At 43.1% G+C, this 24206-nt stretch overlaps 3 protein-coding genes across 14 annotated transcripts in view; 1 reads left to right on the forward strand and 2 right to left on the reverse strand.

The window, feature by feature from the left end:
* ANKRD6 (ankyrin repeat domain 6) overlaps positions 1-17182 on the forward strand; it is a 90038-nt gene extending 72856 nt beyond the window's left edge. For 7 of the 11 annotated variants that reach the window (XM_042016522.1, XM_042016520.1, XM_042016521.1 and 4 more), the window contains 13 exons: positions 126-224; positions 728-826; positions 4068-4166; positions 5077-5175; positions 6748-6846; positions 7065-7142; positions 7958-8062; positions 8311-8451; positions 8679-8855; positions 10860-11012; positions 11568-11681; positions 13430-13772; positions 14873-17182. In XM_042016522.1, the coding sequence (XP_041872456.1) occupies positions 126-224; positions 728-826; positions 4068-4166; positions 5077-5175; positions 6748-6846; positions 7065-7142; positions 7958-8062; positions 8311-8451; positions 8679-8855; positions 10860-11012; positions 11568-11681; positions 13430-13772; positions 14873-15432 (2166 nt within the window). In that variant the 3' untranslated portion in view covers positions 15433-17182. The remainder of the gene's footprint in view (positions 1-125; positions 225-727; positions 827-4067; positions 4167-5076; positions 5176-6747; positions 6847-7064; positions 7143-7957; positions 8063-8310; positions 8452-8678; positions 8856-10859; positions 11013-11567; positions 11682-13429; positions 13773-14872) is intronic. The other 4 variants (XM_042016527.1, XM_042016519.1, XM_042016528.1 and 1 more) reach the window with 3 other exon arrangements.
* Positions 17183-18827: 1645 nt separating this feature from the next.
* LYRM2 (LYR motif containing 2) lies at positions 18828-20351 on the reverse strand. The gene is made up of 3 exons (XM_042016530.1): positions 20250-20351; positions 19954-20094; positions 18828-19364 (listed from the first exon to the last, which is right to left on the reverse strand). Exons 1-3 carry the CDS (start codon positions 20292-20294, stop codon positions 19284-19286), a joined length of 267 nt encoding a protein of 88 aa, XP_041872464.1. The 5' UTR covers positions 20295-20351; the 3' UTR covers positions 18828-19283.
* Positions 20352-20451: 100 nt separating this feature from the next.
* Positions 20452-24206, reverse strand: part of MDN1 (midasin AAA ATPase 1) — a 94766-nt gene continuing 91011 nt past the window's right edge. For both annotated transcript variants that reach the window (XM_042016514.1, XM_042016513.1), the window contains exons 101-102: positions 22755-22897; positions 20452-21413 (exon numbers count right to left, since the gene is read on the reverse strand). In XM_042016514.1, coding sequence (XP_041872448.1) covers positions 21225-21413; positions 22755-22897 — 332 coding nt within the window. In that variant the 3' untranslated portion in view covers positions 20452-21224. The remainder of the gene's footprint in view (positions 21414-22754; positions 22898-24206) is intronic.

A 24206-nucleotide genomic window follows, 5' to 3' on the forward strand; every position in this document is an offset into this window, starting at 1 on the left:
AAAGGCAGCTTGGATTTAAGCAGTATGCGTGTCAAAGGTGCAGCCCCTGTGTATGTTGTCTGCATTTGCATTGAGTCAAAATGAGGTGGGAATTGTACCAATTACAAATTTGCTTCTTTTTGCAGGGTGACCAGACAGCATTGCATCGGGCTGCTGTGGTAGGGAACACCGATATAATAGCAACTCTGATTCAAGAGGGCTGTGCTTTGGACAGACAAGACAAGGTAAAAGGCAAAGCAAAAGCCCTTGGGATGGCAGCCTTTGCAGTCAGTAATGTTAAGGTCTCAGAGAGAAAGTTACAGTTTATACTCCTTAGTAAGTGTCTGATGCTTTGAGAGTAATTGGAACAATTACACTGAGAAAAAGGCTGCACCTTCTCTTTAATACGAGTGACTGATTTAGTTATGCTTTTATATTAGGCTGATAGTTTTTGGTTTGAGAGTCTGTTCTCAGCTCATTAAGGGATGAATTAAAGGAATGTGCAACCATACTACGCCCTACACAAAACACTGCACAGTTCCCATGATTATCCCAGAAATTTGAGAATCCCAGGCTGTAAGTTTAATTTAGGAGTAAATATAACTAATTTCAAGTTCCAAACAAATAATATTTTTACCCTCTTCTAAAAGTAAAATAGAAAATAAGCTAGTAGGAAATGAAAATATTTTTAAGAGAGTAGGTTGGTTATACAGCCCCTAACCTTCTACTCTGTGTGTGTGCTCTTCAGGATGGGAACACTGCTCTTCATGAAGCTTGCTGGCATGGATTCAGTCAGTCTGCCAAAGTGCTTGTTAAAGCAGGAGCCAACGTTCTTGCCAAGAACAAGGTGAGACCCATGGAAGAGGAGCTTTCAGTTCTGGTCTAAGGTGGCTGTTTCTCAGAACTGGAGATTTCTGGCCGTGGCATTTCTCAGCAGGTGGGGGACCAGCTCTTAGTGAGATTTTTTCTTCTTTTTCTTTTCATTTATCATGCCTGGATGGTTCATCCACAGGCATTAGGAAATTCATATTTTGGCAGCTGACGCAGGAGAAACTCAATAACGTGTTGAATGATACATTAATTACAGCTGAGGAACACTGCCATTCCTGTGGAAATCTCCATGGTGCTCTAATTTATACTGAGGAGATTCATTGTGATTGGTGTGATTTAAAATGGAAATGAATTGTACTAATAAGAAAATGGTATTGAAAATCTGTTTTTTTCCAGAAATTAAACAGCCAAAGAAATGTAAGCCACAGAGGGAAACAAAAAAAAGAGTACCTTTTGTTACTAAATTCTTACTAATATATTAGCATAGTCTCTTCCCAGAATCTTGTAATGAACCTGGATTATGTTCCTTTCGGTATTTATAAAACCTTGAGAGCTGTTTAGAGGAAAGAATAACAAAGTAAAGGGGTTTAGTTCCACTCTAATTGTTATAACTGAGGGGCACTTCAATTCAGTAATTCAGAAGTTAATGGAATAGTCCAGGAAATGGTGGTAGCAGCCCATGGTGTGAGCAGAGTCAGGGTTTGGATGGCTGTGCTGCTGGGTTGCTCAGATCACATGGCTGGCACTGTGCCCTAGGTGACAGGGAGAGGGGCTTTGGGATGGCTTTAGGGGATGTCTGAGCATTTTTGGTAAATTTCTTTCTAAAACAGCAGCTGGAAGGGGCTGGGAAAGAAAGGAGACAGCTGGTCAAAGTCTAAGATTTCGAGTAAAAAGGCATGTTGCCTGGGCATAATGTTTCTGTATGTGCACGTGTGTATATGTATATGCACTATAGAAGCATATGTTTGTACAGTTGTGCTCTGCAATTACATCGTCTTCAATATTGTTTTATGTGTATCCCTTCTTTTGTATTATTTCTACTACCAATTCTTATTTTCTGTAATTACTTTTGCTGTAATGTCCACCTAGATTTGTATCAAGGGTACTTTAGAGAACTTCTCATGCTTGACTATGAAGTCTTGTTGAAGCTATCCCTGGATACGCTTGTCTATGTATAACCATACACTTCTGTACAAAGGTGTGGGCTTAAGATGCAAGTCTGGTTATCCTGCATGCTTGGGTGCCTCAGGGAGTTAGAAGATTTAGCTTACAATCCAGTGTATGTCAGCTGGAGGCAACCTCTCTGGGAAAGTATGTGCACAAAATAGCTCAGCAGGGTTGATGGCTGAAATATGACTAGCAAACTTAAATACTACCTGAGCAACTCCTGTGCTAGTCTTTGATGTCTTACCCACACAGTCTTACCCTTTGCATTTCACTCTTTGGATGTTTTCTAATGGACAAGATATATTCTCAGGAGCTGCTGAAAAATGTGGGAATCCTGCATGCTTGTACGTGCTTTTACCCTTTTGTTTTCAAGAAAAATGAAGAGCTTAAGTCTGCTTAATCCCAAAATGGTTTCTCTGTTCTCTCAGCTTTTTGTGTTACTGATGACAAGGCATTATCATTCTGACAGCTTTTCTGGCAGCCAGGGTTGAGTGCCATGTGCAGGAGCATCCCACAGGCTGTTGACTTACACCTAGACAATGTGTGATTTGGGATGGACGGGACAGATATGGGTTGCTAGATTTGCCAAATCTGTGAAGCAGCAGAAGATGGGAAGGATTTGACACTGTGTTTTGGGTAGCTGTATTCCTCCTGCACAGCAATCACCCTGGAGGTGCAGTTTATTTTAAGTTGGCTGAATAAAATCTCTTCTGCTGTGATAGATCATTCAGTGAGATCAGTTGTAGCCTTATTTTTAGATTCTCCATCAGTCTGTACATTTCAGTGAAGACTCCCAGACTGGTACAACTTGGACCCTCTCTCCCTCTCAGAAGTTGGTGAGAGATTTGTCACCCCATGGGAGATGAACCAGATGAGCCACTCTGTGAGCTCTGACCCTTGGCACCGTGATTCTCCCAGAATTGAAGTCCTCATCTGCTGCACAGGACATCTGCCTTCCCACCAGGACCAAGCTGCCAAACAGCAAATGATAAAGGCATTGCAGAGGCTTTTCAGAGATAAACCCGGGAGGGAAAAAATGAACACTTAAATGCAATTTAGCTGTGAAGAAAAATGTTCATGTCTGTCACAGCTTAGGGACTGCATTTGGGTCTGTAATATTGAAGTGAAGACCTAAGACCACATCTAAGACTTGGCCTTTTGTAATTCAAACCCTGCAGCTTTGATCTGTGTTTTGAAAGCAAGGGGGACAAATTAAAGGACATAATCAAGGTGAACAGGCAGCGCAGTAAGCCTGGTAAACCTTTTTACCTGAGGTGATTTAATTTCTAGCTCCCAATAGCCAAAAACCCTGAATGTTTTCAGGCCAACAAAAGCCAAATGCTGCCAGAAAAACTTGTCAGACCAAAAAAATCATTCACCACGTTAGAGAGGCAATACACAAGCCAACACTTCTTTGATTTCTATCCATTTCTGCACATTTTCTTCTTTGAGGAACAATAGCATGTGATTCTCTGGAGCTTGGGTGGCTTTTTGCCCTCCCTTCTCATCTTGGCTGGAGACTGGTGTGCCTCCTGAACATCAAAGCTTCTTGAGAGCCTAAAATCTATATCCTGCCTGGTGGGAGCACCTACAGACCCAGCGAGACTTCGAGATGGTTTGTGTTATGAACATAAGGAGACAGGAGTTGTGACCCTGGTCTGCTGAATACCCTGCAGTAGTCATGGCTGGGATCAAAGATCCTGTGCCATGGCAATTTGGTTTTTTGTGTCTATGCATGGGGGAAACCTGAAACACAAGAATTACAGTTCTTTGAATTAAATATTTAACACTGCTGTTTGAGACTAATGAATGAGACAGTTTTTAGAGTTCTTTCTTCCTGTAAACAGATTTGACCAATGCAGATATCATTAGACTGTCCTGTTTCTGCCTTTATTATGTCCCAGGTAAGCCATTGCCAGAATGAAGTGGGGATTTCACTGTCCGGGTTCATTCACCTCGTATCTTTGGGAAAATAACAGTTTCCCACCCTTAGGTGGATCTTTTTGTGCGAAGACCTGTGAGGTTTTATTTTTTAATATTTATGTCCAATTTCTAAATATGGCTTTTATATTTTCCTGTATTTCTCTAAGGCAGGTAACACACCTCTTCACCTGGCTTGCCAGAATAGCCATTCCCAGAGTACTCGTGTTTTGTTACTTGGAGGATCTCGAGCAGACCTCAAAAATAATGTGAGGTTTGGAAATAACATGTTCATTTTTGTGTGACTTTGTTTTAGCTATATTGCTTTAACTTGTAGAAATACTCAGAAAGGCTTTAAGCTATGATTTTTATTATAAATGATATTGAAAAAACTCCACTATCCAACCATTGTATTCATCATGCACAGGAATGCTTTTGGTAGGACTGAGCGATGCGCTACTTGTGCATCTCTTGAGCAGGGATAGAAGGAGCCAAATGGGGTTTTCCTGTTGCACAGACAGTGGTGAAAGGCTTCAGATCTGCAGATCACATATACTGTGTGTTAGTCTGTCAAATGAGGTAGATTCAAGGTGGCTTCAGTTCCAGACAGCTTTCCTTCTATTTTATAATGATTCTGGCATGATAAATAAAGAGATAAGCAATCTACAAAGGGAAGCCAAATGTTTTTGCCCTGCTTGATAACAAAATCGGCAGAGAAATGGAAACCTGTGGGGTTTTGGTACCCAGGCTCAGCTGCACAAGTGCCACCCTTCATGAAAATGCTGCTCAGGCCACCACTCATGTTTTCTACACTATGTGCAACCCTAAGGTGAGATTCCAAATTGCACTGGTTTGTGGTTCAGAAGAATAGATTTAATGGGAAAATATAACTAACTTGGGGTTTGTAGTGCCAGTAAAATAGCATTTATAATTCCAGTATTTCCCATCAGTGGTTAAAGAATTCATGTTCTCACCTTGCCTGACCTGAGCTCTTGCTAAACTTTCCCACCCATGATAGCAGATTTTGTACTGCAGAGAAGACAGCATTGCTGTTCTGTGGAGGTGTGTGGTGTTTACTGCTCTTTCTGATTTAGTAGGATTATTTCATCCCTGAACACCATGACAAATACAGGCTTTCTCACTGTGATTACATGCTCAGAGCTTTGTTTCTGTTTGCAGGCAGGAGATACCTGTCTGCATGTGGCTGCTCGTTATAATCACTTGCCCATCATTAGGGTGCTGCTCAGTGCTTTCTGTTCTGTCCATGAAAAGAACCAGGTCAGTGCATGAACCTCATTGTGACTCTGTGCCCTTTGCATACGGCCAGTTGTTGGGAAGAGGAATTCCTACTGAAGTAATCCCGCTTCACTCTGTGTGTTCCACTGTACCACCAAATGCCTAAGCTTTTAAGAACAGCCTTAAAGTAATGGCATATCAGTGGTTTATTATTTTGCCATCGCATTTGCATTATTTCTTTAAAGCATTGCTTATTTATGAGGTGATTTAATGATCTTATAGCCATTACAGAGACATTGTGAAGCACAACTCACTGACATTTAGATGCTACTAAAATGCGAATTCCTCTGGAATACTTTTCTTCACTGTGTTTTGCAGTAGAGGGAATTAAGAGGACATAAAAGTGAAGACAAAGTATGCTCTAAATTCAAACTAATGATCAGTCCAGAATAGGATTAATCAGGCATAGTTGTTTTATAGAGAAGTAATTGATTGCTGTACCTATAGCATAGCCTAATTGGGTAGTAGAAGGGAATGAAATTAGTACAGTAAAACGTGTTAAATCTGCTAAATAAACATATTATGTGGTGCTTAACCATGTTTTCTCATGTTCCTGGGAAATTTTCCATGTGTAGTTGAGGATCATAAAGATGTTTTCTGAACTGTACATTTAATGTTCTTTCTTCACTATGAGATATTACAGCAAAGAAAATGGGTTTCAGCATGTTAAATTTACTACGTAATTTTATTTGGAAATGAGTTTTTCAAATTGCAAAATGAGCTACTGAATATTAAGATCAACTGGTGTGAACCTGGTCCAGAGAGATATCCCTTTCCTTCATTCCCCAGCACTACCCAAAGTTGTTCCATATTTGCCCACAGAATGATTTGATTTAGGAGTACACTTCATCTAAGTTAGCAACAAGCAATTGATAACCACTAGCCCTGAGGAGATCTGATTTTATGAAAGCAAAATGCAAGACCAGGGGGACAGGAGGGCATTATACGCATGTGTCCGCTCTCACTTGAACAGTTGTTGGCTCTGTTACCAGTGCTCAAATCTGATCATGGCTGTCTTCACCTCACTGCACCAGGACAAGGGCAGGGCAGTGTGTTAGTGCAGGACCTGGACTGCCTCCTGGCTCTGATCCAAAATCAGTTTTTCCTGAGGAATCTTGTGAAGAGAATGCCAACCCTCTTGCTGAGTAATGTGATACATGACCACCTGCACACCAAATAAACAAACCTGGGGAAAAAAAAAGAAGAGAAGGTTGTGGTGGGAAAACTTGTTCTAGCCTCAGATGTCGTATCCATTTGCTGGAGGTAGAGCTGGGCTGTCTCCAAGATGCATCATGTGTCACTTGGTTTAGAAAACTCAGATCACCAGCGCCCCAGCTGCATTTCTCAAACCCAGGCTGAAGTAGCTCTTTGCCTGCTCCTGTCATCTTCCCACTCAGTTATTTTTTATTGACCAGACCTTATTTAAGCTTAGTTGTTGCATCAGTAAGTGTAGGTTTTTTTAATCTCTGAGCATCTTTTAGGAAGGTGTGAATTTTGTAGGGTGAGACCCGAGGACTTGTGTCACAACTTTGTTTTCTGCTTTCTGACTTGCAGGCAGGGGATACTGCACTCCATGTAGCTGCTGCTCTAAATCACAAGAAGGTGGTGAAGCTCTTGCTGGAGGCAGGAGCTGATGCATCCGTTGTCAACAATGTAAGCAGGACACAGAGTTTCTTTGGTATTTTATATTAATGTAGAGTCTCTTCAACGTTCTTCATAGGCTTGGTAGAAAATACTTGGTTGAATTATTAAATTAAAGCAATTAGTCACTTTACTCTTGTGCACAGAGTATATACCAACTTGGTGGGAGAAATTCCACATTTTCAGTAGTTTGTGTTTTGAAGGAAATGCTGTTTTCTTTTTCCTCTCAGGCAGGCCAGACCCCTCTAGAGGTTGCCAGACAGCACAATAACCCCGAGGTTGCGCTCCTGCTCACTAAGGCATCACAGGTACGTTACACATCTCTCCCCAACACACACATACACATGGAGCTGAGGCCACTTAACCTTGGGAGGCTGCATCCTCTGCTCCTTGTCTTCTGCTGTGAAAGGTTCCTGTGTTTCTGCTGGCATTGTGGGCTGGCCTCAGGTCTATTGACACAGAGCCTCTCAGCCTCCAGGGTGAGCAAGGTGTGCAGATTAAGCCTCAGCATGAAGTGCTGTCAGAGGTTTCTCTGTCCTGACTGGCAGAGTGTGGAGTAGTCAGAGGCACTTGTTCCCTGCAGTGGCCCAGGAGTTAGAAAGTTGCCCTGTACCCAGAAGCTCCTGAGTTGTGTCACTCTGCTGCCTGTCTCAGGCATATCCCATCCCCAAAATGGTGGTTAGCACTGGAGGATGCTTTGCAATGGGGACAAAATGTTTATGTCCTGTTTATACTTTGCAGCTGTGTGTGAAATGCTGCAATGCTCTTCAGGCCAGAAGGTAGGTGGGAGGGCATGAGACCAGGCATAATCCTTGCCCTCACCTTCCTTGTCACCTCCGCATGAAAAAGGCTGGGCTTGGCTTGGGAACCAGCCCAAGGACAGCAGAGGAGGTGCTCACCCTTCTAGGGGACAGCAGAGTGTCCCAACAGACTGAGCTCAGTGGTGGTGTGTTTTAACAGCCATAAACACCCACGTTGCTTGGCCCATCAGTTTCCATCTGGCAGTGCACTCTCCTTTATCCGTTGCCTTTCAGACAGGCAAGGAAAAAGTCTGCTCTATTACTTGTCTTCTGTGGTAGGAAAGAGCATGACATCACTGAGTAACAGTGTGGTCTGCCTTCAGGTCTCACATTTTAACCGTGGGAGAAGCCTGAGGAAGAAGAGAGAGAGACTGAAGGAGGAAAGGCGAGCTCAGTCGGTGCCACGGGATGAAGTGGTACAGAGCAAGGTATGGCCTGGCATTACCAGCTGGATCTGCTGTGAAGAGGGACTGTCACTAAAACCCATGAGGAATCAGTCCATTTGGAGCCATCACTTGTGCATGGCCCCAGCAGCTGCCTGAGGCTGTCTGTCATGCTCTGCTGCTAAAGCATTTCCCACTCACGTGTGCAGAGCAGCTTAAAACTGGGCAATCGAGGAAGAGGCTCCTTTTCCCCATCTCTGCAACCGCTCTGAACTCTCTGTCTTTGCTTCAAGCAGGGCAGTGTCTCAGCTGCTGACGACACACAGAGCAGCGACCAGCCACCAGAGAGGAAGAACAACCTGAAGGATAAACCCCAGTCAGCCTCACCAGATCCCAAAGGAAAAAAGAGCAAAAAGAAAAAGCCAAAAGAAAAGGTATCAGTAGATTTAAAATAGCAGGGAGAGAAGGGATAGCTGTTCAGAAGTGGTGTGGGTGTCACTTTAGTGTGTTGGGGCAGCAGCCCCACCATGCTCCTGGGGCAGAGATAGTCTTCAGATAAAACTGATTTTTGCTGTAATTGTCTCAAAGGATTTGTCCCATTCCCACCAGGAATAGTTTACCAGGGCTCATATAGGCAAAACACTGTGTGTATGTTACGCAGGTTTCAGCACTCTCGGACCCCATCTCCCCAGCTGATCAGCAGACACTCCCTCAGCCCCAGAAAAACGTGCCTAAGCACAGAAGTAAACACCACTGCTTCTCTCCACCCCCTCCCCACGAGGTCCGAGCCTACCAGCTCTACACACTCTACCGAGGAAAGGATGGGAAGGTGATGCAGGTGAGCCACTGCCCTCTCAGAGGGAGACATTGCGAGCAGCGTGTGCAGCTGGGACACAGGTAATGGATAGAACATATGCTCCACTACCTGCACTCTCAGGGACATGAAATCATGACTTGGGATTGGTTTTCCTTGCTTGGGCTTCAGCTGCATTTTGGCCTGAATTCTGGCAAACTATAAGCTGGTTTTGTGCCTGTTAAAGAAGCCACACTTGAGTAGTTTTGATCTGCAAAGATAAGGCGTGAACAGTGATTGGAAATGATACAAGAACTTTCATGATATACTTTGAAACATTAAGAGTTCTGACAGGAGATGCAAAGAGATTTTCCAAGGAAAAGCAGTGTTTGAGCACTGAAAGCTTATTGCCTAAACCAAGAGGTTGAGTAAGCTCAATAGATTTTGTTCCAATTCTTCCTGGGTTTTGCAACATGTCTTTGGGGATTCTATGTTTACTGGGGGCAGGATTTCTATAGAAACTGGTAAACAAATAAACCTGGAGCTACCAGCCCATGTGCATTTATTCTAGTTTGGAGAATGATATTTTAGTCACTTTATTACACAGTTAATTACCAGTAGACATTTACAGGAAAGCATAAAAACAGTCATTAAATTATCCTGTAGACACGGTAGACAGCTGTATTGTTGTTTTCTTAATACTGCCCTCCTGTACTCCTATGAGGTCTATCCTTTCATTTCCTTAGCTTCTCACATCCATCCATCATCTCTTGTTAGTCCCTTCCTGTAGTTCAGAATTTCAGGAGATTCTGAAGATCATTCAAGTCAGACTTCAAAGGTTTTACTGGTTGTTTACTGCTTTCCAATCTCTCAGTGTAATGTCTGAGAAATTTCCAGACAGGGACACTATGGAATTATCCTCTAGCAGACATCAGGAAGGATGGAGGGCCTTTCATATATTAAAAGGAGTATCTCCCTGCTGCGGGGATCTGACGGGCCATAGGAAGGACTTGTGGAGCAGAGAGGTACAGAAAGCAGATAGAAGAGATTTGTATACAAATCTCATCTATTCACAAAGATTAGCTTAATAGAGCTAGAGTCCCATACAGTTTTTCCTGAAATACATGACACTCCTCTCTCCTTTTCTTTTTTGCTTGTCTGTCTTCTTTGATGCCCTGAGGCCATGAATAGCAAACATAATTTCTGAAGTACATGTACTTCTGAAGCTTTCTTTAGTACTTAGCAAACCACCCACCTTTCCCTGGCAAGGGAATAACCCCCAATTTATGAAACACTGCTGCGGGGCTAAAGAAGATGGGGAGGCTCCCCTGCAGACAGATTCAGAGCAGCTGCTTTGGGCTCCTGGTACAGCCCCTGAAGGAGCCAGTTTCTGCCTTTGGGCTGCAGAGGAAGCTGATGAGGTTTAGCTGTCCTTGCTTAAGGGAGCCTTTTGTGAGCATCTCCCTGAGAGAGTTAAATGTGGTCAGTGCAGTTGCCCTTGCAGAGGGGCCATGGGATAGTGTCAGGTGAGTCAAAGGCAGGCAGAGGAGTGCCCAGCAGGCAAGAGGCAGCTGAATGCCAGAAGGGTGAGGGCAGACAAAAGCAGCGAGGGCCTTGCCATTCAGTACCAAAAAGAGGACAGAGCACATTATTGGCATTAGGTTAAAAAGCAAATGCACATAATCCACAAAATCAGATTTTTTTTTTTACAATTGAGAATTACAGCATTAAGACACAGGGTATAGGCCTGTGATGTACTCCCTCAGCCAGCACACAGGGTCTGAGCACAGTGCTGTGTGTAGCCCCAGTGAAATCAACACTGCTGTGTGTTTGGGTGTGTCCACACACATCAGATCAATCCTTGTGTAGGCTGTGCTTTTTCAACTAACAGCCCATTTGCTGAGCTGCTGTAAGATACTGTCAGGAGGGTGAGATACAGTACATGGGATAGAAGAACCCAAGACTGACTGAAGGAGGCTGTGATAATGTTCCAGGTGTGCTAAGAGGGTGGTGGGGTGTAGCAAGTAAATGTATCATCACTCCTTCCAGGCACCCATAAATGGATGTCGTTGTGAGCCCCTGATAAATAAACTGGAGAATCAGCTGGAGGCAACAGTGGAAGAGATAAAAGCTGAGCTTGGGACAGTACAAGATAAGATGAATATTAAGCTGGGCCAGATGGAAAGCAAAACTCAACATCAAGTAAGAATATGACCTGAGGGTCTGCTTGTCCATATGATTTAGAAACATATCCTCAACTTAATTAATATTTTCATTGTAATGATTCATTTTTTGCTTCTTGTGTTGTAAAAGCAAACCTGAACTCTTAATACTTAAGTCCAGGGAACTGTAACATTCCACTGGGAAATGATGTTGTGAACTAGGGTCTTGAGAAAAAACACATTGAATGTGTTAAGTGGCTTCTGGTGCTTCTTTATACAAGGAAACTTAAGGGCTTGAGGCATTAGGAGGGAAAAAAGGCAGCCCTATGGCTGGTCAGTTCATAGTTGTCAAAATTCCACTTGCTGAATTATGTATGGATTGACATTCAAGATCATCTAAATTACTTTTTATTTTTAATTTAGTAGTTATTAATTGGTAATTTTGTGATTGAACCTCTTTGCAAGCTACATCTAATTGTAGTTGGGAGCATTCCTAGAAATGAAGACTGAAAGACTATACTTTGGTTTACAGGGTTCACAGATGGGAGTTTGGTTTCTAACATGATGATCTCAGCTGAACTGTTTTTCCCCACAGCTGCGTGTTTTGGACAAGCTTATGGCTGAGCGACTGTCGGCAGAGAGAACAGAGTGCCTTCACCGCCTGCAGCAGCACACGGAGCTGGAGAAGAGTGAGGGGGAGAAGCGGCAGGTAGGGCTTGAAACAACTACTCCCTCTTAGCTCATCCACTGGCAGCTCAGCTCAGGAGTTTCATTCTGGCAGGCAGAAAATATCAGAGATGTGTCTCATCTGTTCAAACAGGTTAAAGAGCTCTAAAGACTGAATTATTCCTATCCACCATCTTAGTCACTCAACCAAATTTATGAAGTTTTTGCATTAGAAATGAGGAATGTGACATCCAGTCCCACTGCTGTAATTTAATTTGGTGTGTCTCTAGTGTGGGATCTACAACAAAATACCATTTTTCTAACACGGTGATTTGCAAACATTTCTACCACTAAATTTTTCACAGTTGTGCTTTCAGCTTTTGCTTCATTAGAGGACATATGCAGGAACACATCCAATCAGTAAAAAAGGCTAAGATCTGTGTTGTTCCTTTTCCTTCTCATTCATTTGGTTGTGGGCCCTGGGAATCTCTCCCTTCTTCATCTGATCTTTTTTCCCCCATGTATTAAAAGGCTGAAGTTCTTTCCTCTGATGTTAGCGACACGGCATCATCTCCAAGCTGTGTATTACTGACAATGGGAAATTCTTTTTTGGTATGCTTGCTCAACCAGCAGTACAAGAATAACTGTTCCCACAGAGATCCAGTTCTTGCCCTTCCAGCTTCTGCAAAAACTCGCCATTTAAAACCTGCTGAGAAATTTGTGTTTCTCCACTCACAAAGATGAATTTAAAATGCAGTTCGTTTTCTCATTATTGGTATTCTTCCAAGAATTGAGAACTACACTTTGTGTTAGGAAAATGTCATGAGTGTTTGTAAGACCATTCCAAATCCATGTAAAAAGACTGACAGCTGTGATAATCCTTGCATAAGATACTGATCAAGATACTTGGGTCTAACATCCAGCAAACACTCTTTTCCAAAGAAAAGTACTTACCAAACTAAGGCAGCTTTAATTTTTATTTCGTAAGAGACATAAGTATTTTACTGGCTTCTGAACATCTAGGCTTGTGCTCCATCTCCCTGTAATCTCCATTTAAGAAACAAGATGCTGGAGTGATACATCAGGTGAACTGAATTAAGCGATGTCAGCTGTTCTGGCTCAGTTGGGTCTCATTGAAACAACTGAAAAAACAGAATTGGGCTTTACTAAACACACTGACTAAATATCCTTGTGCCTAGGAGGGCCTGACCTAAATTCATGTCATATGAACAACAGGGTGAAAAGAGCTACTCCTGTTTTAAATTATTTAAATGCATCTGCAGCTGACACTTATTAAGCATCTGTGTAATCTGAAAGCTGTTAGTGATTTATCATATAGTGGGGGGCTCTCATTCATCACTGAATGAATGAAGGTGATTAATGGTGAGAGAAGCAGAGGCTGGTAATTGTATAAAGCTGTCCCCCAGAAGCATCTAATTTGAATTCCACTTTTAAAAAAATGACCATGTGGTGTTCCTTGCACTTAGAAAGTATCATTGACTGTATGATTAAACAAGTCATCAGAGTTGCATTGGAAGTAGCATATTCACATCTAAGAGTGGTAGCTTGGACTAAAAGAGGCTGCCTTTCATTAGCTAGTGCATAGTTCTCCACCTTTTCTGATCGGCAGTCCTTTAAATATTCCCAGTGGCAGCATGTACATCTGAATAGGGAGTCTAAGCTCATAGATACCCAGCATGCTTCTCTTTGTCCCTGCCACCTGTCCTCAGCAGCCCAGGAACCATGGGATCTCATCATAGGATCATGTAATTTACAGTCTCTTTCTGATAGATTTCCTTGGTTGATGAGCTGAAGACCTGGTGCTTGTTGAAGATTCAGAATCTGGAGCTCAAGCTTTCTGGAGATTCCAGGTCGTCAAGGCCAAAATCAACTTTGTCCACTTGTGAGTCTCTCACTGAGACCCTGGATACTGACAACAACCCCCACAGTGCCAAGGACTGTAAAGCCAACCAGCCTGTGCTGCAGTCAGAGGGCTCCCACCAGCATTCCTATATCACACTTCCAAATAGCCTCTTGGAAGATGGGGGAAGGAGCAGAGTCCAGATGCCAGAACAAAGCTTTGGGCAACACTTTTGCGTTAAACAAGATGGAGCATTGGGTACAACCACGTCAGGTACTTAGATGTCATACCCATTCAAGGGCGAGCGCATTCGCTGAGGGATACTTGCGTTAGTAACACCACATAATTCTGGTGGTGTGCTTTCCCCCATTCATATGCCTCATGTCTTGGGATTTGAATACACTTCAAGGCAGCCACTGGGAATATTTTAAGACGTGGCTGGGTGGAATTCCACTGACTCTTCCTAATGCTTCCACTGTGTCTTTGAAGCAAAAGTCCTTTGGTGCTTTGAATAACTCTTGGCCCTGGAAGCTTGTGAGGGGGAAAAAAAAAAAAAGAGATGTGCAGAACGGCCAGGTCTCCACAGCCAAGTAGAATGCTGTCAGAGCCCTGGCTTCTCTAAAATACAATGTATATGTCCCCTAAACACTATGCAAAGTGAACAGACATGGATGCCCCATCAAACTAGAAAGGCTCATAAGAGATCTTGCAGTACTTGAGTGTGAGCTGTTCTGCATTGGAACAGTTCAAAAACATCAACGTGTGACCTTTCCAAAATTACTGGGACTTCCAGTTTTATAGAAGCAGGGAGTTCATAAATATCAGCAGACATAACCTACTTTGGAAGTCTAGACTGATAGTTGTTACATGTCCCTCCAATGAAGTCACAGAATCACAGAATGGTTTGGGTTGGTAGGGACTCTAAAGATCATCTAGTTCCAACCCCCCTGCCATGGGTAGAGACAACTATACTTTCCACTATACCAAGTTGCTCAGAGCCACATCCAGCCTGGCCTTGAGGAAAAGGCTCAAAAGTGAAAACACTTCTGAGGATGGGGCATCCACAACTCTGGGCAACCTGTGCCAGTGCCTCATCACCCTCACAGTAAGGAATTTTTGCCTAATATTTATGTCCTTTGCCTGTTGTCCATCTGTAGCCCCACAGCTGCAATGCAGCACCTTCCTGCCTTGGCCAGCTTTTCTCTTTTAATGACTTCTATTACATCACCTGACTGTGAACATATGATAAATTAATACAAGCCTCTACAACGTACACACAAAACCACATAATTCATCAAACACCGAGGTCTTCTGAGTGCTAAAATAAATGCCCAGAGTTTTTCTTAATATATGGTGTATAATTTATTCTATAGGTACAGAGCAACAGGTAGTGGCTGGCGGACCAGTTTCTTCTTCTGCCCCTTCTCAAGATGTCAGGCCAAAGGACAGAGCTGTGAGTGCCAGCACGTTCCACAAGTTCCAGCAGGAGCTACCCTCCTCCGAGCTTTTGGGCTCCAAATTAAGACACGTTAAAGTTCAAGCTGCTTTGCAGCCATTGACTGAACCTGCAAAGACTGAACTGCAGAGCAGCTACTTCATTGACAAAGGAACTCAGACAAAGAAGTCCAGCAAAAGCGGGCAGTCGAGGCACAAAGCTCTGCACCACACCGGGGCACAGCCTGGCCAGGAGCAGCAGCCCTCGGCCCCGCCTGCCCCTCCGCTCAGAGACACCTCCCAGGCTCTGGAGATTACCCAGTACTTCTTTGAGGCCGTGTCCACGCAGATGGAGAAGTGGTACGAGCGGAAGATAGAAGAAGCCCGGTGCCAAGCGAACCAGAGAGCGCAGCAAGACAAAGCTGCACTCAAGGAGCACATCAAATGCTTAGAAGAGGAGCTCTGCAAATTAAGGACTAAGGTGCAGAAAGAGAGCTAGCATCTGCCAGGCAGGTAATCAAGCAACAGGACTAATTCTGGAACCTGCCGTATGGGAATTTGGAATATTGATAGATATTTGTAGTGCCTGTTACATCCAAACAAAACACTCTTTTTCAGTAGAAATAACTTTGGAAACTCCACAACTGAGGAGAGTTCATATGCAAACTCTATTGATAACAAAGAGATGCTGCAGATTATTTCCAAGAGTCTGTTAATATTGCACTCTCAGTTTCCAGATGCTGCTTGAAACCAAACTGCATTAGTAACCAAAACTGCTTTTTGAAAAGGGAATTCCCTTACTTCCACACAGGACACAGGCTAGAGGGTTCCACTGTATGCTACATGGAAATGTGTGGTGATACCAGTACTGAAATAAATCCAGGATGTTTGAAAGCTTTTGACAGAATTACTTAGTGATGGAAGGGCTATTGATCCTATTTTAGATACTCCCAGGGCCTCTCTCTAGTCAGTAGAGAGAAGCTAAAGAACCCACTCCAATTACAAGCCCGGGTGGGTGACAGATGCAGGCTTCCAGCTGGGAGACGGCAGGCAACCATGGAGGGAGATGCTAAGGCGACTCATCCCATTAGGTACAGAGGCTTCAGCTACCACTTTGCTTTTCTCTTGGTTTTCCATTACTAAAACAAGTGCTAAATCAGACTTGTCTTATTTTTAAGGTGTCCTGGTTGCAGAGCTCCTTGTGGTTACACTATTGTTGGGGCTGTACTCCAGTAATGTGACTGAGAACTTTTGTTTAGGGCATGGATGGCAAGTATTTTACTGTAAGCGCGGTCTATTTGTTAGGTGTAATTTTTATATAAATATCTTTTCCTTCAAGCAGCACATGGCTGAATTCTCTACTATTGCAGAGACTTGAAAAAGTCCTTTATCTAAGGAAGTGAAAGCTTGGTTCCCTGTATTCAAATGTTTATTTTTCTGCAGTCAGGATTTTTTCCCAGGCACCTTGTCCAGACTGTCTACCTTTGTACCTCTGAATGATTCCTCTCTCTGTTTTTTTCCCTTGTATCTCTAAAATGGAGACCAGGTCCTGGCGAGTCTACAGGTTTTAGGACAAACAGTCCCACAAAACAGAACTCAACATTTTAAAGGTTTTATTGATGTTTTGTTATAAAATCAGAACTTCCACTGACCCATGTTTTCCATGCTGACAGACTCCAAATAATCCAGAGGCACTGTAACTCATTGCATCTTCACCCCTTCAGAGCTTCTTCCTTATACCTCTGAGAAGGCTCCATCAAATTCTGTTAGAAAAGAAGTTTACTTACCAGATCATGATAGAACAACTGCTCAGAATTAGTTCCAACACAAGACAACTGCTCAGAATCAGTTCCAACACAGGATCGTACTGTTATGCCAAGGAGAAGAAGACTTTTTTTTTCTGTACTAAGGAGTGCTAAAATCAATACAAAATACTTCACAGTGTTGAAGAACACCATTCACTTATTAGTAATTAAGCTTTGGTCTTCTTAGCAGATGTATAAAGCAAAAAAAGTCATATAACAATATTTTTCAAGTTCCTATCACTGCACTATCACGACAAGTGTATCTGCAGCTATGGAAATCCTGGTTTTATTGCTCTGACTTCTGTAGTCTACTATAGACACTTTGGTATGTTTACAGTTTTGTTTAAGCTACAGTAGGAATGCAGAAGCATGCTATTGAAGTTTTGTATCACCTGGATGAAGCTAATGTTTTGCCAAGCAATTAAAGTAAGTGTTGCTCAGAAATGCGTGGTGTAACGTTTTCTAGCCAGAGAAAACTGACACAGTCCCCTCGCTTGACTTGGAAGGGGGAGCAGAAGATTGGACTTTCAACTTCCAAGCTTTTTGTTTGTGGTTATAAAACATGGAAATGGAGTCTGCCATCTGTGCTGAGGGAGGCTGCAGGGACTGAGTGCTGTCTGTTGGCTGGTGCAGGCCCCCATTTCAGAAGTTACAGGCACAGGGCTGAGTTGTGCACTGATCACACACACGCTCCTGAGCTTGCCAAGCTCAAGGAGAGGCTGCAGCTTTAGCTGCTCTACTTCCCATACACACCACACTACCAAAGTCATAGGTCCAAGTACTTCTAAGTAAATCCAAGTAATTACCAAGTAATTTAAGGCAGTAACCTGGCTGCAGGTTACTGATCTTAGAGGTTCTCTGAAGCCAATGACTGCATGGTAAAAGGGAAGCATTTTCTGCTAATTCCTTTCTATACCCCTCCCTTCTTCACAGTTGTGAAGGACTTCTCAAAACACGTGCATGATCTACCTACCTTTATCTGCAGGTATATTTGCTTACCCTTACAGGCTGTACTTGGACTCCTTAAGGCTTCTGGCTGCCAACATTATCTTGGCAAGCCCACAGAACAGTGGAGATGAAGGGCAGCAGCACTGAAGAGGTCAGCATCTGCCTGTCAGTCCTAGCTCTGGATTACATGCCCACAACCTGGAAATGTATGAACTGGGAGTCAAAGGAGTAATGCAGGCTCTGGGTTCCAAAAGGAAAGCACAGTCATGAGGCAGCAGGGTAAAGCCTCCTGATTAAGGAACAGAAATCCAAGCACTGGCTGAAAGGCTACTGTGGTAACAGCCAACATTGGTTATGGCTTGTTCAATCAAAATCCCTTTCTAAGAAGAACTTTCTCCAAACATGAAAAATAAATCCCCAACACACAAATGTTCTGTCAGTGTGTTCTACAAGAAAATGTTAACAACATGTAAAATTTTAATGAAGCATTTTTACATACATATTTTTCACAGACTGATTGAAGCTCAGAGGATTCAGTCTATACAAATCTGAACCACAGTTCCTGCTTCCAGCTGGGGTCTTTGTCTTGTATCCTGGAATACTGTCCTGTCCTTTCCCTGGTGCCAGTGGTGATACCTATTTACTGGATTTGCTGCCAGTCTGTCCAGCTCAGCAACTCTGCAGCAAACCACCTTGGGAAGCAGGGGTGTTCCCTAAGGAAACTACAATAGCAGAGTGGGAGAGGGAAGAGTTCCTGCATGTCTTGGAATCACCACCTAAAATAGTCACGCATCTATCTACTGCTGCCTGTCTGGTTACGTGAAGAAAATCCCCAGCTCATCCAGGCATTTTTAAATTATATGGGGAAAAAAAAAAAAGATACACTGCAGCTCAAGGAAAGCGAGAACAGTTGCAAGCTAACAGAAATGGAGAAGTGTAACATTTGAATAAACAAACCACAACATTTGCAGTTAGTATTTTCTACCTCTAATTCTTCCTTATGTATTGACTTTTAAATACTAGTTTGAAGGTACTTGGTCATAAATGTTTTGGATTAAAATCTCCCATTTTCATATATAAAGACCTCCCCTTTTAAGTTTTATTCAGCTACCACTGAAAATCAACATCTACACACAAAAAATTAAGATGATGTTTGTTCCGGGCCAATTTATTTACCCTCAGTTCTTTCTTTTAATCACAGGTTTGGATGAAAATCTTTGGCATGGTACATGAAGAGCTGTTATTGTGAATGTTACCACAGTAAAAAGCAGACAAAATAATCTGGCATATATTTATTTTCCATTCCACCAGCATTAACACAGCTGTTGTAATTTTTGGTGCTTTCTGCTTTTCCTGCAGCACATACTATCATCCATGCAGATCTTTAAAGTCCTTTGTGTCCAAGTGATTTCCACTTTTGAGGGTAGCCAAACTGAGAAGTGGATGAGGAAGAGGAAAAAACAAAAGCCCCACTGTAGTAGATTCCTCCTTCAAACATTACCAGGTTGCCAGCAAAGCTACCATTATAACCACATTCTGGAAAAAACACTGTGCTTATTTGCAGCAGATGAAAAGCGAACTGTCAATAAAATTAAGATCAAGATTTTGCCAGTTTAAGTGTTCTTTGAAGTTCCTGAAGTTGCATGTTGCCCTGAGTAATCATCATCCTGATTGCATCCTGTAAAATAGAATGGAATCTAGTGAACAACCCCCCCCATACACAGCACTGGTTTCACCCAAGCACACAGACTTCTAATGCATTAAAATACATACAATTCTTACTGGCACTGCTGTCATCTACTTCTTTGTGTGATGTAACATTACAGTCTCTGACATGGTTAAAAACCAGGTAAATAAATTGATTAATTTCCTCTAGTTCCTTAATGATATTCTTGCCTGTGGCTTTGCTTTAAAACGCAGTTTTTAACAGGATTCAAACTCCTAATAATGTTTCCTTTATGCCTCTGTATGTACTGCCTTTGCAAGCTCAGTAATGAGAACTGCACACAGATATGATGGAGATGGGTTTTACAGAGCAGGTAGGTGTTTCTCTCAACATTATCTAAGGACTCCAAGGCTTTGCATAACTCAGCCACCATTACTTGGGCCCTGGCTAGAAAAAGGAAGAACTAGGAAGCAGAGGACTAGAGTCTTCTCACCAGTCTGGAAGCGACGCCTACAAAACAAACCCCCGAGACACAGGACAGGACATGGCAGGGACCATTCCCGAGGGCAGGCGATCAGAGTTGCGGGTTCCCGATCCTCACCTCTTCTGTAGCATCCTTATTTCTCCTGAATTCCTCCCTGGCCCAGTCCTTTAAGTAGCGGCGATCCTGCTCAGCAGGAACCTCCCGGATAGCCCGCAGGATCTTGCGATACAACTGAAGGACCTGCTGCCGCCTCAGGAACTGGCGAGGAGAGAGGGAAGTCTGCCCGCTGCCCCAAGACAGTGCTGCGAGCTGCACCCTCGGCGGCTCTGCTTCGAGGGATATTTAAACAACCACCGAGTTCCCCGTCGTACCTACAGGACGCAGTTTTCCCAAGCCCCCCAGCCCACCCGTACCTGCTTGAGGGTAAGCGCGCCCGGGGGGACGCGCCCGGCGGCCATGACGCGGCTCCGCCTCTGCCCCGCCACGGGGCCGCGGAGCCCGCCCCGCGCGGGCGGGGCCAAGGCCGCCATTTCCTGCCTCGTCCCAGGAGTGCGGCCGGGGCACCGTCCGTCGCTTTATTTAAGCTTTGATCAATTCAAGGCACAGACGTCGTAATTACAAAGAGCGGTACCTCTCTTTATTACTACAGACGATACAAGATGCATAGCTTTTGCAATGAAAAATCCCGTCCGTGCTCTAAGACACCGGATTTATGAAACATCCCCAACGCCTGCCTCGGACAGGGGTAAACTCCACAGTGTAAACTGGTAAGGCAGGGATCAGAATATGACATGATTCGGAAAAGTCCCTGCTGGTATCGTCAGGCAAAAATCAGAAATAATTAAAAAGAAAAGTGTTAAAACCGCAGAATAGTTTCAAGTATTCAAGTACTTATTTTTTGGTTGTTCAAAACCATCTGCCGCCCCTGCTCCCCACTCCTTCCCAGAGGCACCTCCACATGGTGCTAAAGAAGGCTTTATTTGCAAGACACCTCAACTTGTAAAGCAAAAATGCTTTTCCAGAAGCAAGACTGGTTTTACTTACAGCAGCACGGAGAGAGCAGCAGGAATAATTTTACCTCTGTTAATATTACAAATGCTTTTTTTTTTTTTTTTAAGGTAATAAGTTATTACAAGAGGAGTTGAGACAGGTTTTACATTACTTGTGGGAATACCAGGAGGCAATCTCACCATTGCATAATTGTCCTCTGACACTCCTGGGAGGATGCACACAAACCATTCTGTTCTTACACAGTCTCTGCCCCAGGGCAGCTCCCACAGGATAATCCCAGTTAGGAGAGCCTTGTGACCCCTCCCGTGAAATGCAGTTTCTTGTATTTCAGCGGTTCAGCAGCAGCAGCAATCGGGTCCTGACCTTGTCTCCAAAGTCTAAAGAGTGTCAGAGGCAGTCACCAGTTCAAACCACTGTCTGAGGGCATCACTCAGAGTTTCTGGGAGCGCGTTCACATCTCTAAGGATCATGTAGAACGGGAATGGGAATTCTTCCATGTAAGACCTGATTTCAGGCAGTTCTCCAGGTCCTTTGAATATGGGTACTTTAATGTCCAAAATAGAATCCTGTAAAAAAAGTACTGATGTTACTACTAAATGAGACACATATTCTATGATCACTGATAGAATTTACCCTGTTTTCTAAATACTTATAATTCTCCCCCGTTAGATTAAAAGTTAGTAAAATACTCTCAAGATTAAAAGCTGTAAGTGTTCAGTGGTAAATCAGATCAGAAGCTGAACATAAATCAGTTAAATGCTTTTGCCCTTTTAGATAAAAGTGTACTAATCCATGAATTACAGGCTAGAAGAGACTAAGCTTAAGTTTCTGCAAATTCTGTAAATAAATTCTGTCTTCTCTTAGCATTTTATGATTTTATTGTTGGCACTTTAGTTCTATTAATTTGATACCTTCCCAAGAGAGTCTGTAAGCTCTTTAGTGCTGAGTTCAACTCATATTTGTGCAGTGCTCTAATAAAAGATTCCTTATGAAGTTCATAGTATTTCAACAGATACTACAAAGACAAAAATCAGATTAAACTCCAGCTGTGCTTCTTGTAAAGTAACTTCTTAGTTGCTCAGTGTAGCAGCTCAGAAATAAATAAAGCTTATGGAAAACATCTTTTTCTCCCTGGAAAAAAAAACTTATGAAAAGCACCCAGAATTTTCACTTGATACTACAGCCAGGTTTCATCGGAACCTTTCAGCAGTTCGTCAGCAGGAGAACTGTTGGTTTTTCAACAATAAATATAGCAGATGTGTTTTGTATGCAAAAATAAAGATACAGAAAGAAAACATGAACTACAAAATAGGAGTATTTACCACATAATTCACTACCAGGCTTATGTTTGCTCACTTACTGCACTACAGAGTCTTCCTGAAACACTCCCAGATATTTCAGCTTCCCATCCAAAGATATTTAAGTTTTCTTCCCCCATTACCAGATGCAGGACTCAGATTTCTCAACTGAGGCATTAAATAACTCTCACATACTCCCTTCTGTCTAATGTTTAATCTCATACTGGCTCCAGCTGTCATGTCAATTGGAGACTGCTGTCAGAAATTATCAAGTTGAATCAGAGCTGAGATGGAACAAAGCATCTCTCAAACTCCAAATCTGTCAACTTGCCAGCTGCTTCCCTGGTGGCCCAGAGCTACAGCCATTCTGTTTGAAGATGGGAGCTCTTATTTAGCCTTTCTGTGGCATGCAAGCCGAGATTTTTTTTAAATACAAAAGATAAGAAGCACAGCAGGAAGAAATGGTAGATCTGACAGACGTGAAAAACTGCAATTGGGTTCAGTATCTGACCACTACAAAAGATAAGGTAGCTGTATGACATTACAAAAGACAAGAAAAAGATTTGTATCGGTTTCTCATTCACTGCAGCTGAATACTTGTTCACTTACCCGGGAATTAGGATTGTCCAACACTACGAAAATAACAAAGATATTGGCATTCCGAGCTGCTTGAACTGCTGCTGTCACCCGTTCCTTGCCTTCCAAGAAAAGGCCTCTTCCATCAGATACAATCAGAAGCAGCTGTGCTGTTTCTGAGCACAAAGAACATTTAAAATTCCAGTGAGTTCAGAGTAATCCATTTAAAAGGCAAACCCCCCTATTTCGCTGTTTGCCCTGTGGATATAATGGAAAAAGGGGTATTCCTAAGGAAATTAACTCTTAATCAAATAGAATTATGTGACTTAACATTAAGCTGCTGTTACTAGTAGGTCAAGAAAGAGAGTAGTGTGTGATACCATTGAAAATAATGGGGTAAGGGGGTGGTGACACCCACAACACACAGACGACTCGCACCATCCATCGGTACTATAATCAAGGATGAAAGTCATGGAAAATACCAAGCAGACTTAGTCACGGACTTGTCTTTCATGCCTAGGGATTGAATACTGACTGAATACTGACAAGAGCCCAGCCCCCAGCTCAGGAGAGCACCAGCTGCTTCAATGAAATGGAGCTCAAATCCGTTCCTCTAGAAGAGGCACCTATGGGTCCATCTGTAGGCTTTTCTCTGTTGTCCCCACTTTAACAGGCTTGGCTTCCATCAGAGAACAATCCTGGAGTGCCCAAAACGGGTTATTTTTGGAAGAAACTAAATCAAAAGATAGGCTCAGAGGCACAGTCAAGGCGGTCCAGCTATTTTGAAGTAAACCTACTGAAACATCAGACACAGCACCCATGCTGGGTTCCTCAGCACCAACCATGTCTGGAGACATCTTACTTGACTCGAGTTGCCCCCAGAGTCAGATACATTCTTCTGCAGGTACATTCTAAGTTATGCATCTGTCACCCTTTAATTACACATAAAACCACAGTAATTACAGTCAGGAATGCAAGCCCTAATTGTTACAGAGGGATGCAGAACACACTTCTGCAGACAGGCCCCAAATGTGACAGGGCTTTGTCTTTTTACAGAAAGAGGTGAAGGATCCTACGGCTTTTTCTCTTGCCAGCTCTCTAATCCTAAGGAGCTGATTGCTGCTGCATCCCTGTCTAGTTTAACGGAACTGGATGCTGCTCCCCCTCAGAATTTTCTGACATCCTGGCCACCCTGTGGCAAAGCAGCTGTGGATTATAAATCCCAGACTGTCCAGATCTTGGAGTACTTCAACGAGAACTTATAAAAAATACTGGTGCCACCATGACAAGCTTTTAGCTATCACAAAACAATCTTTTAGACTAACTATGGGTCAGACACAAGGCAAGCAGTCTTCCAGCTGTTCTGGGAAATTCAAGCAGCTTGTGATCTAAAGCTGCAGGACAGCGAAAGGCAGGAAGGAGGCAAATTCCCTCCTCAGAGCGGTGTGCTTCTGGATATCTAGAGAACTCAAGCTCTCAAGCAGG

Source organism: Corvus kubaryi, unplaced genomic scaffold, assembly GCF_017639235.1.
Source record: "Corvus kubaryi isolate FWS band 111438036 unplaced genomic scaffold, C.kubaryi_AGA036_p1.0 split3-73, whole genome shotgun sequence".
Lineage (NCBI taxonomy): Eukaryota > Metazoa > Chordata > Aves > Passeriformes > Corvidae > Corvus > Corvus kubaryi.

Bases quoted from the DNA above. Each gene is read 5' to 3' on its own strand.
- LYRM2 (XM_042016530.1), bottom strand. From the start codon at position 20,294: ATGGCCGCCGGGCGCGTCCCCCCGGGCGCGCTTACCCTCAAGCAG. The intron at 20,095-20,249 runs GTACGGGTGGGC...TCTCCTCGCCAG, and splicing joins GCGCGCTTACCCTCAAGCAG to TTCCTGAGGCGGCAGCAGGT. The intron at 19,365-19,953 runs GTGAGGATCGGG...TCTATTTTACAG, and splicing joins ATAAGGATGCTACAGAAGAG to GATGCAATCAGGATGATGAT.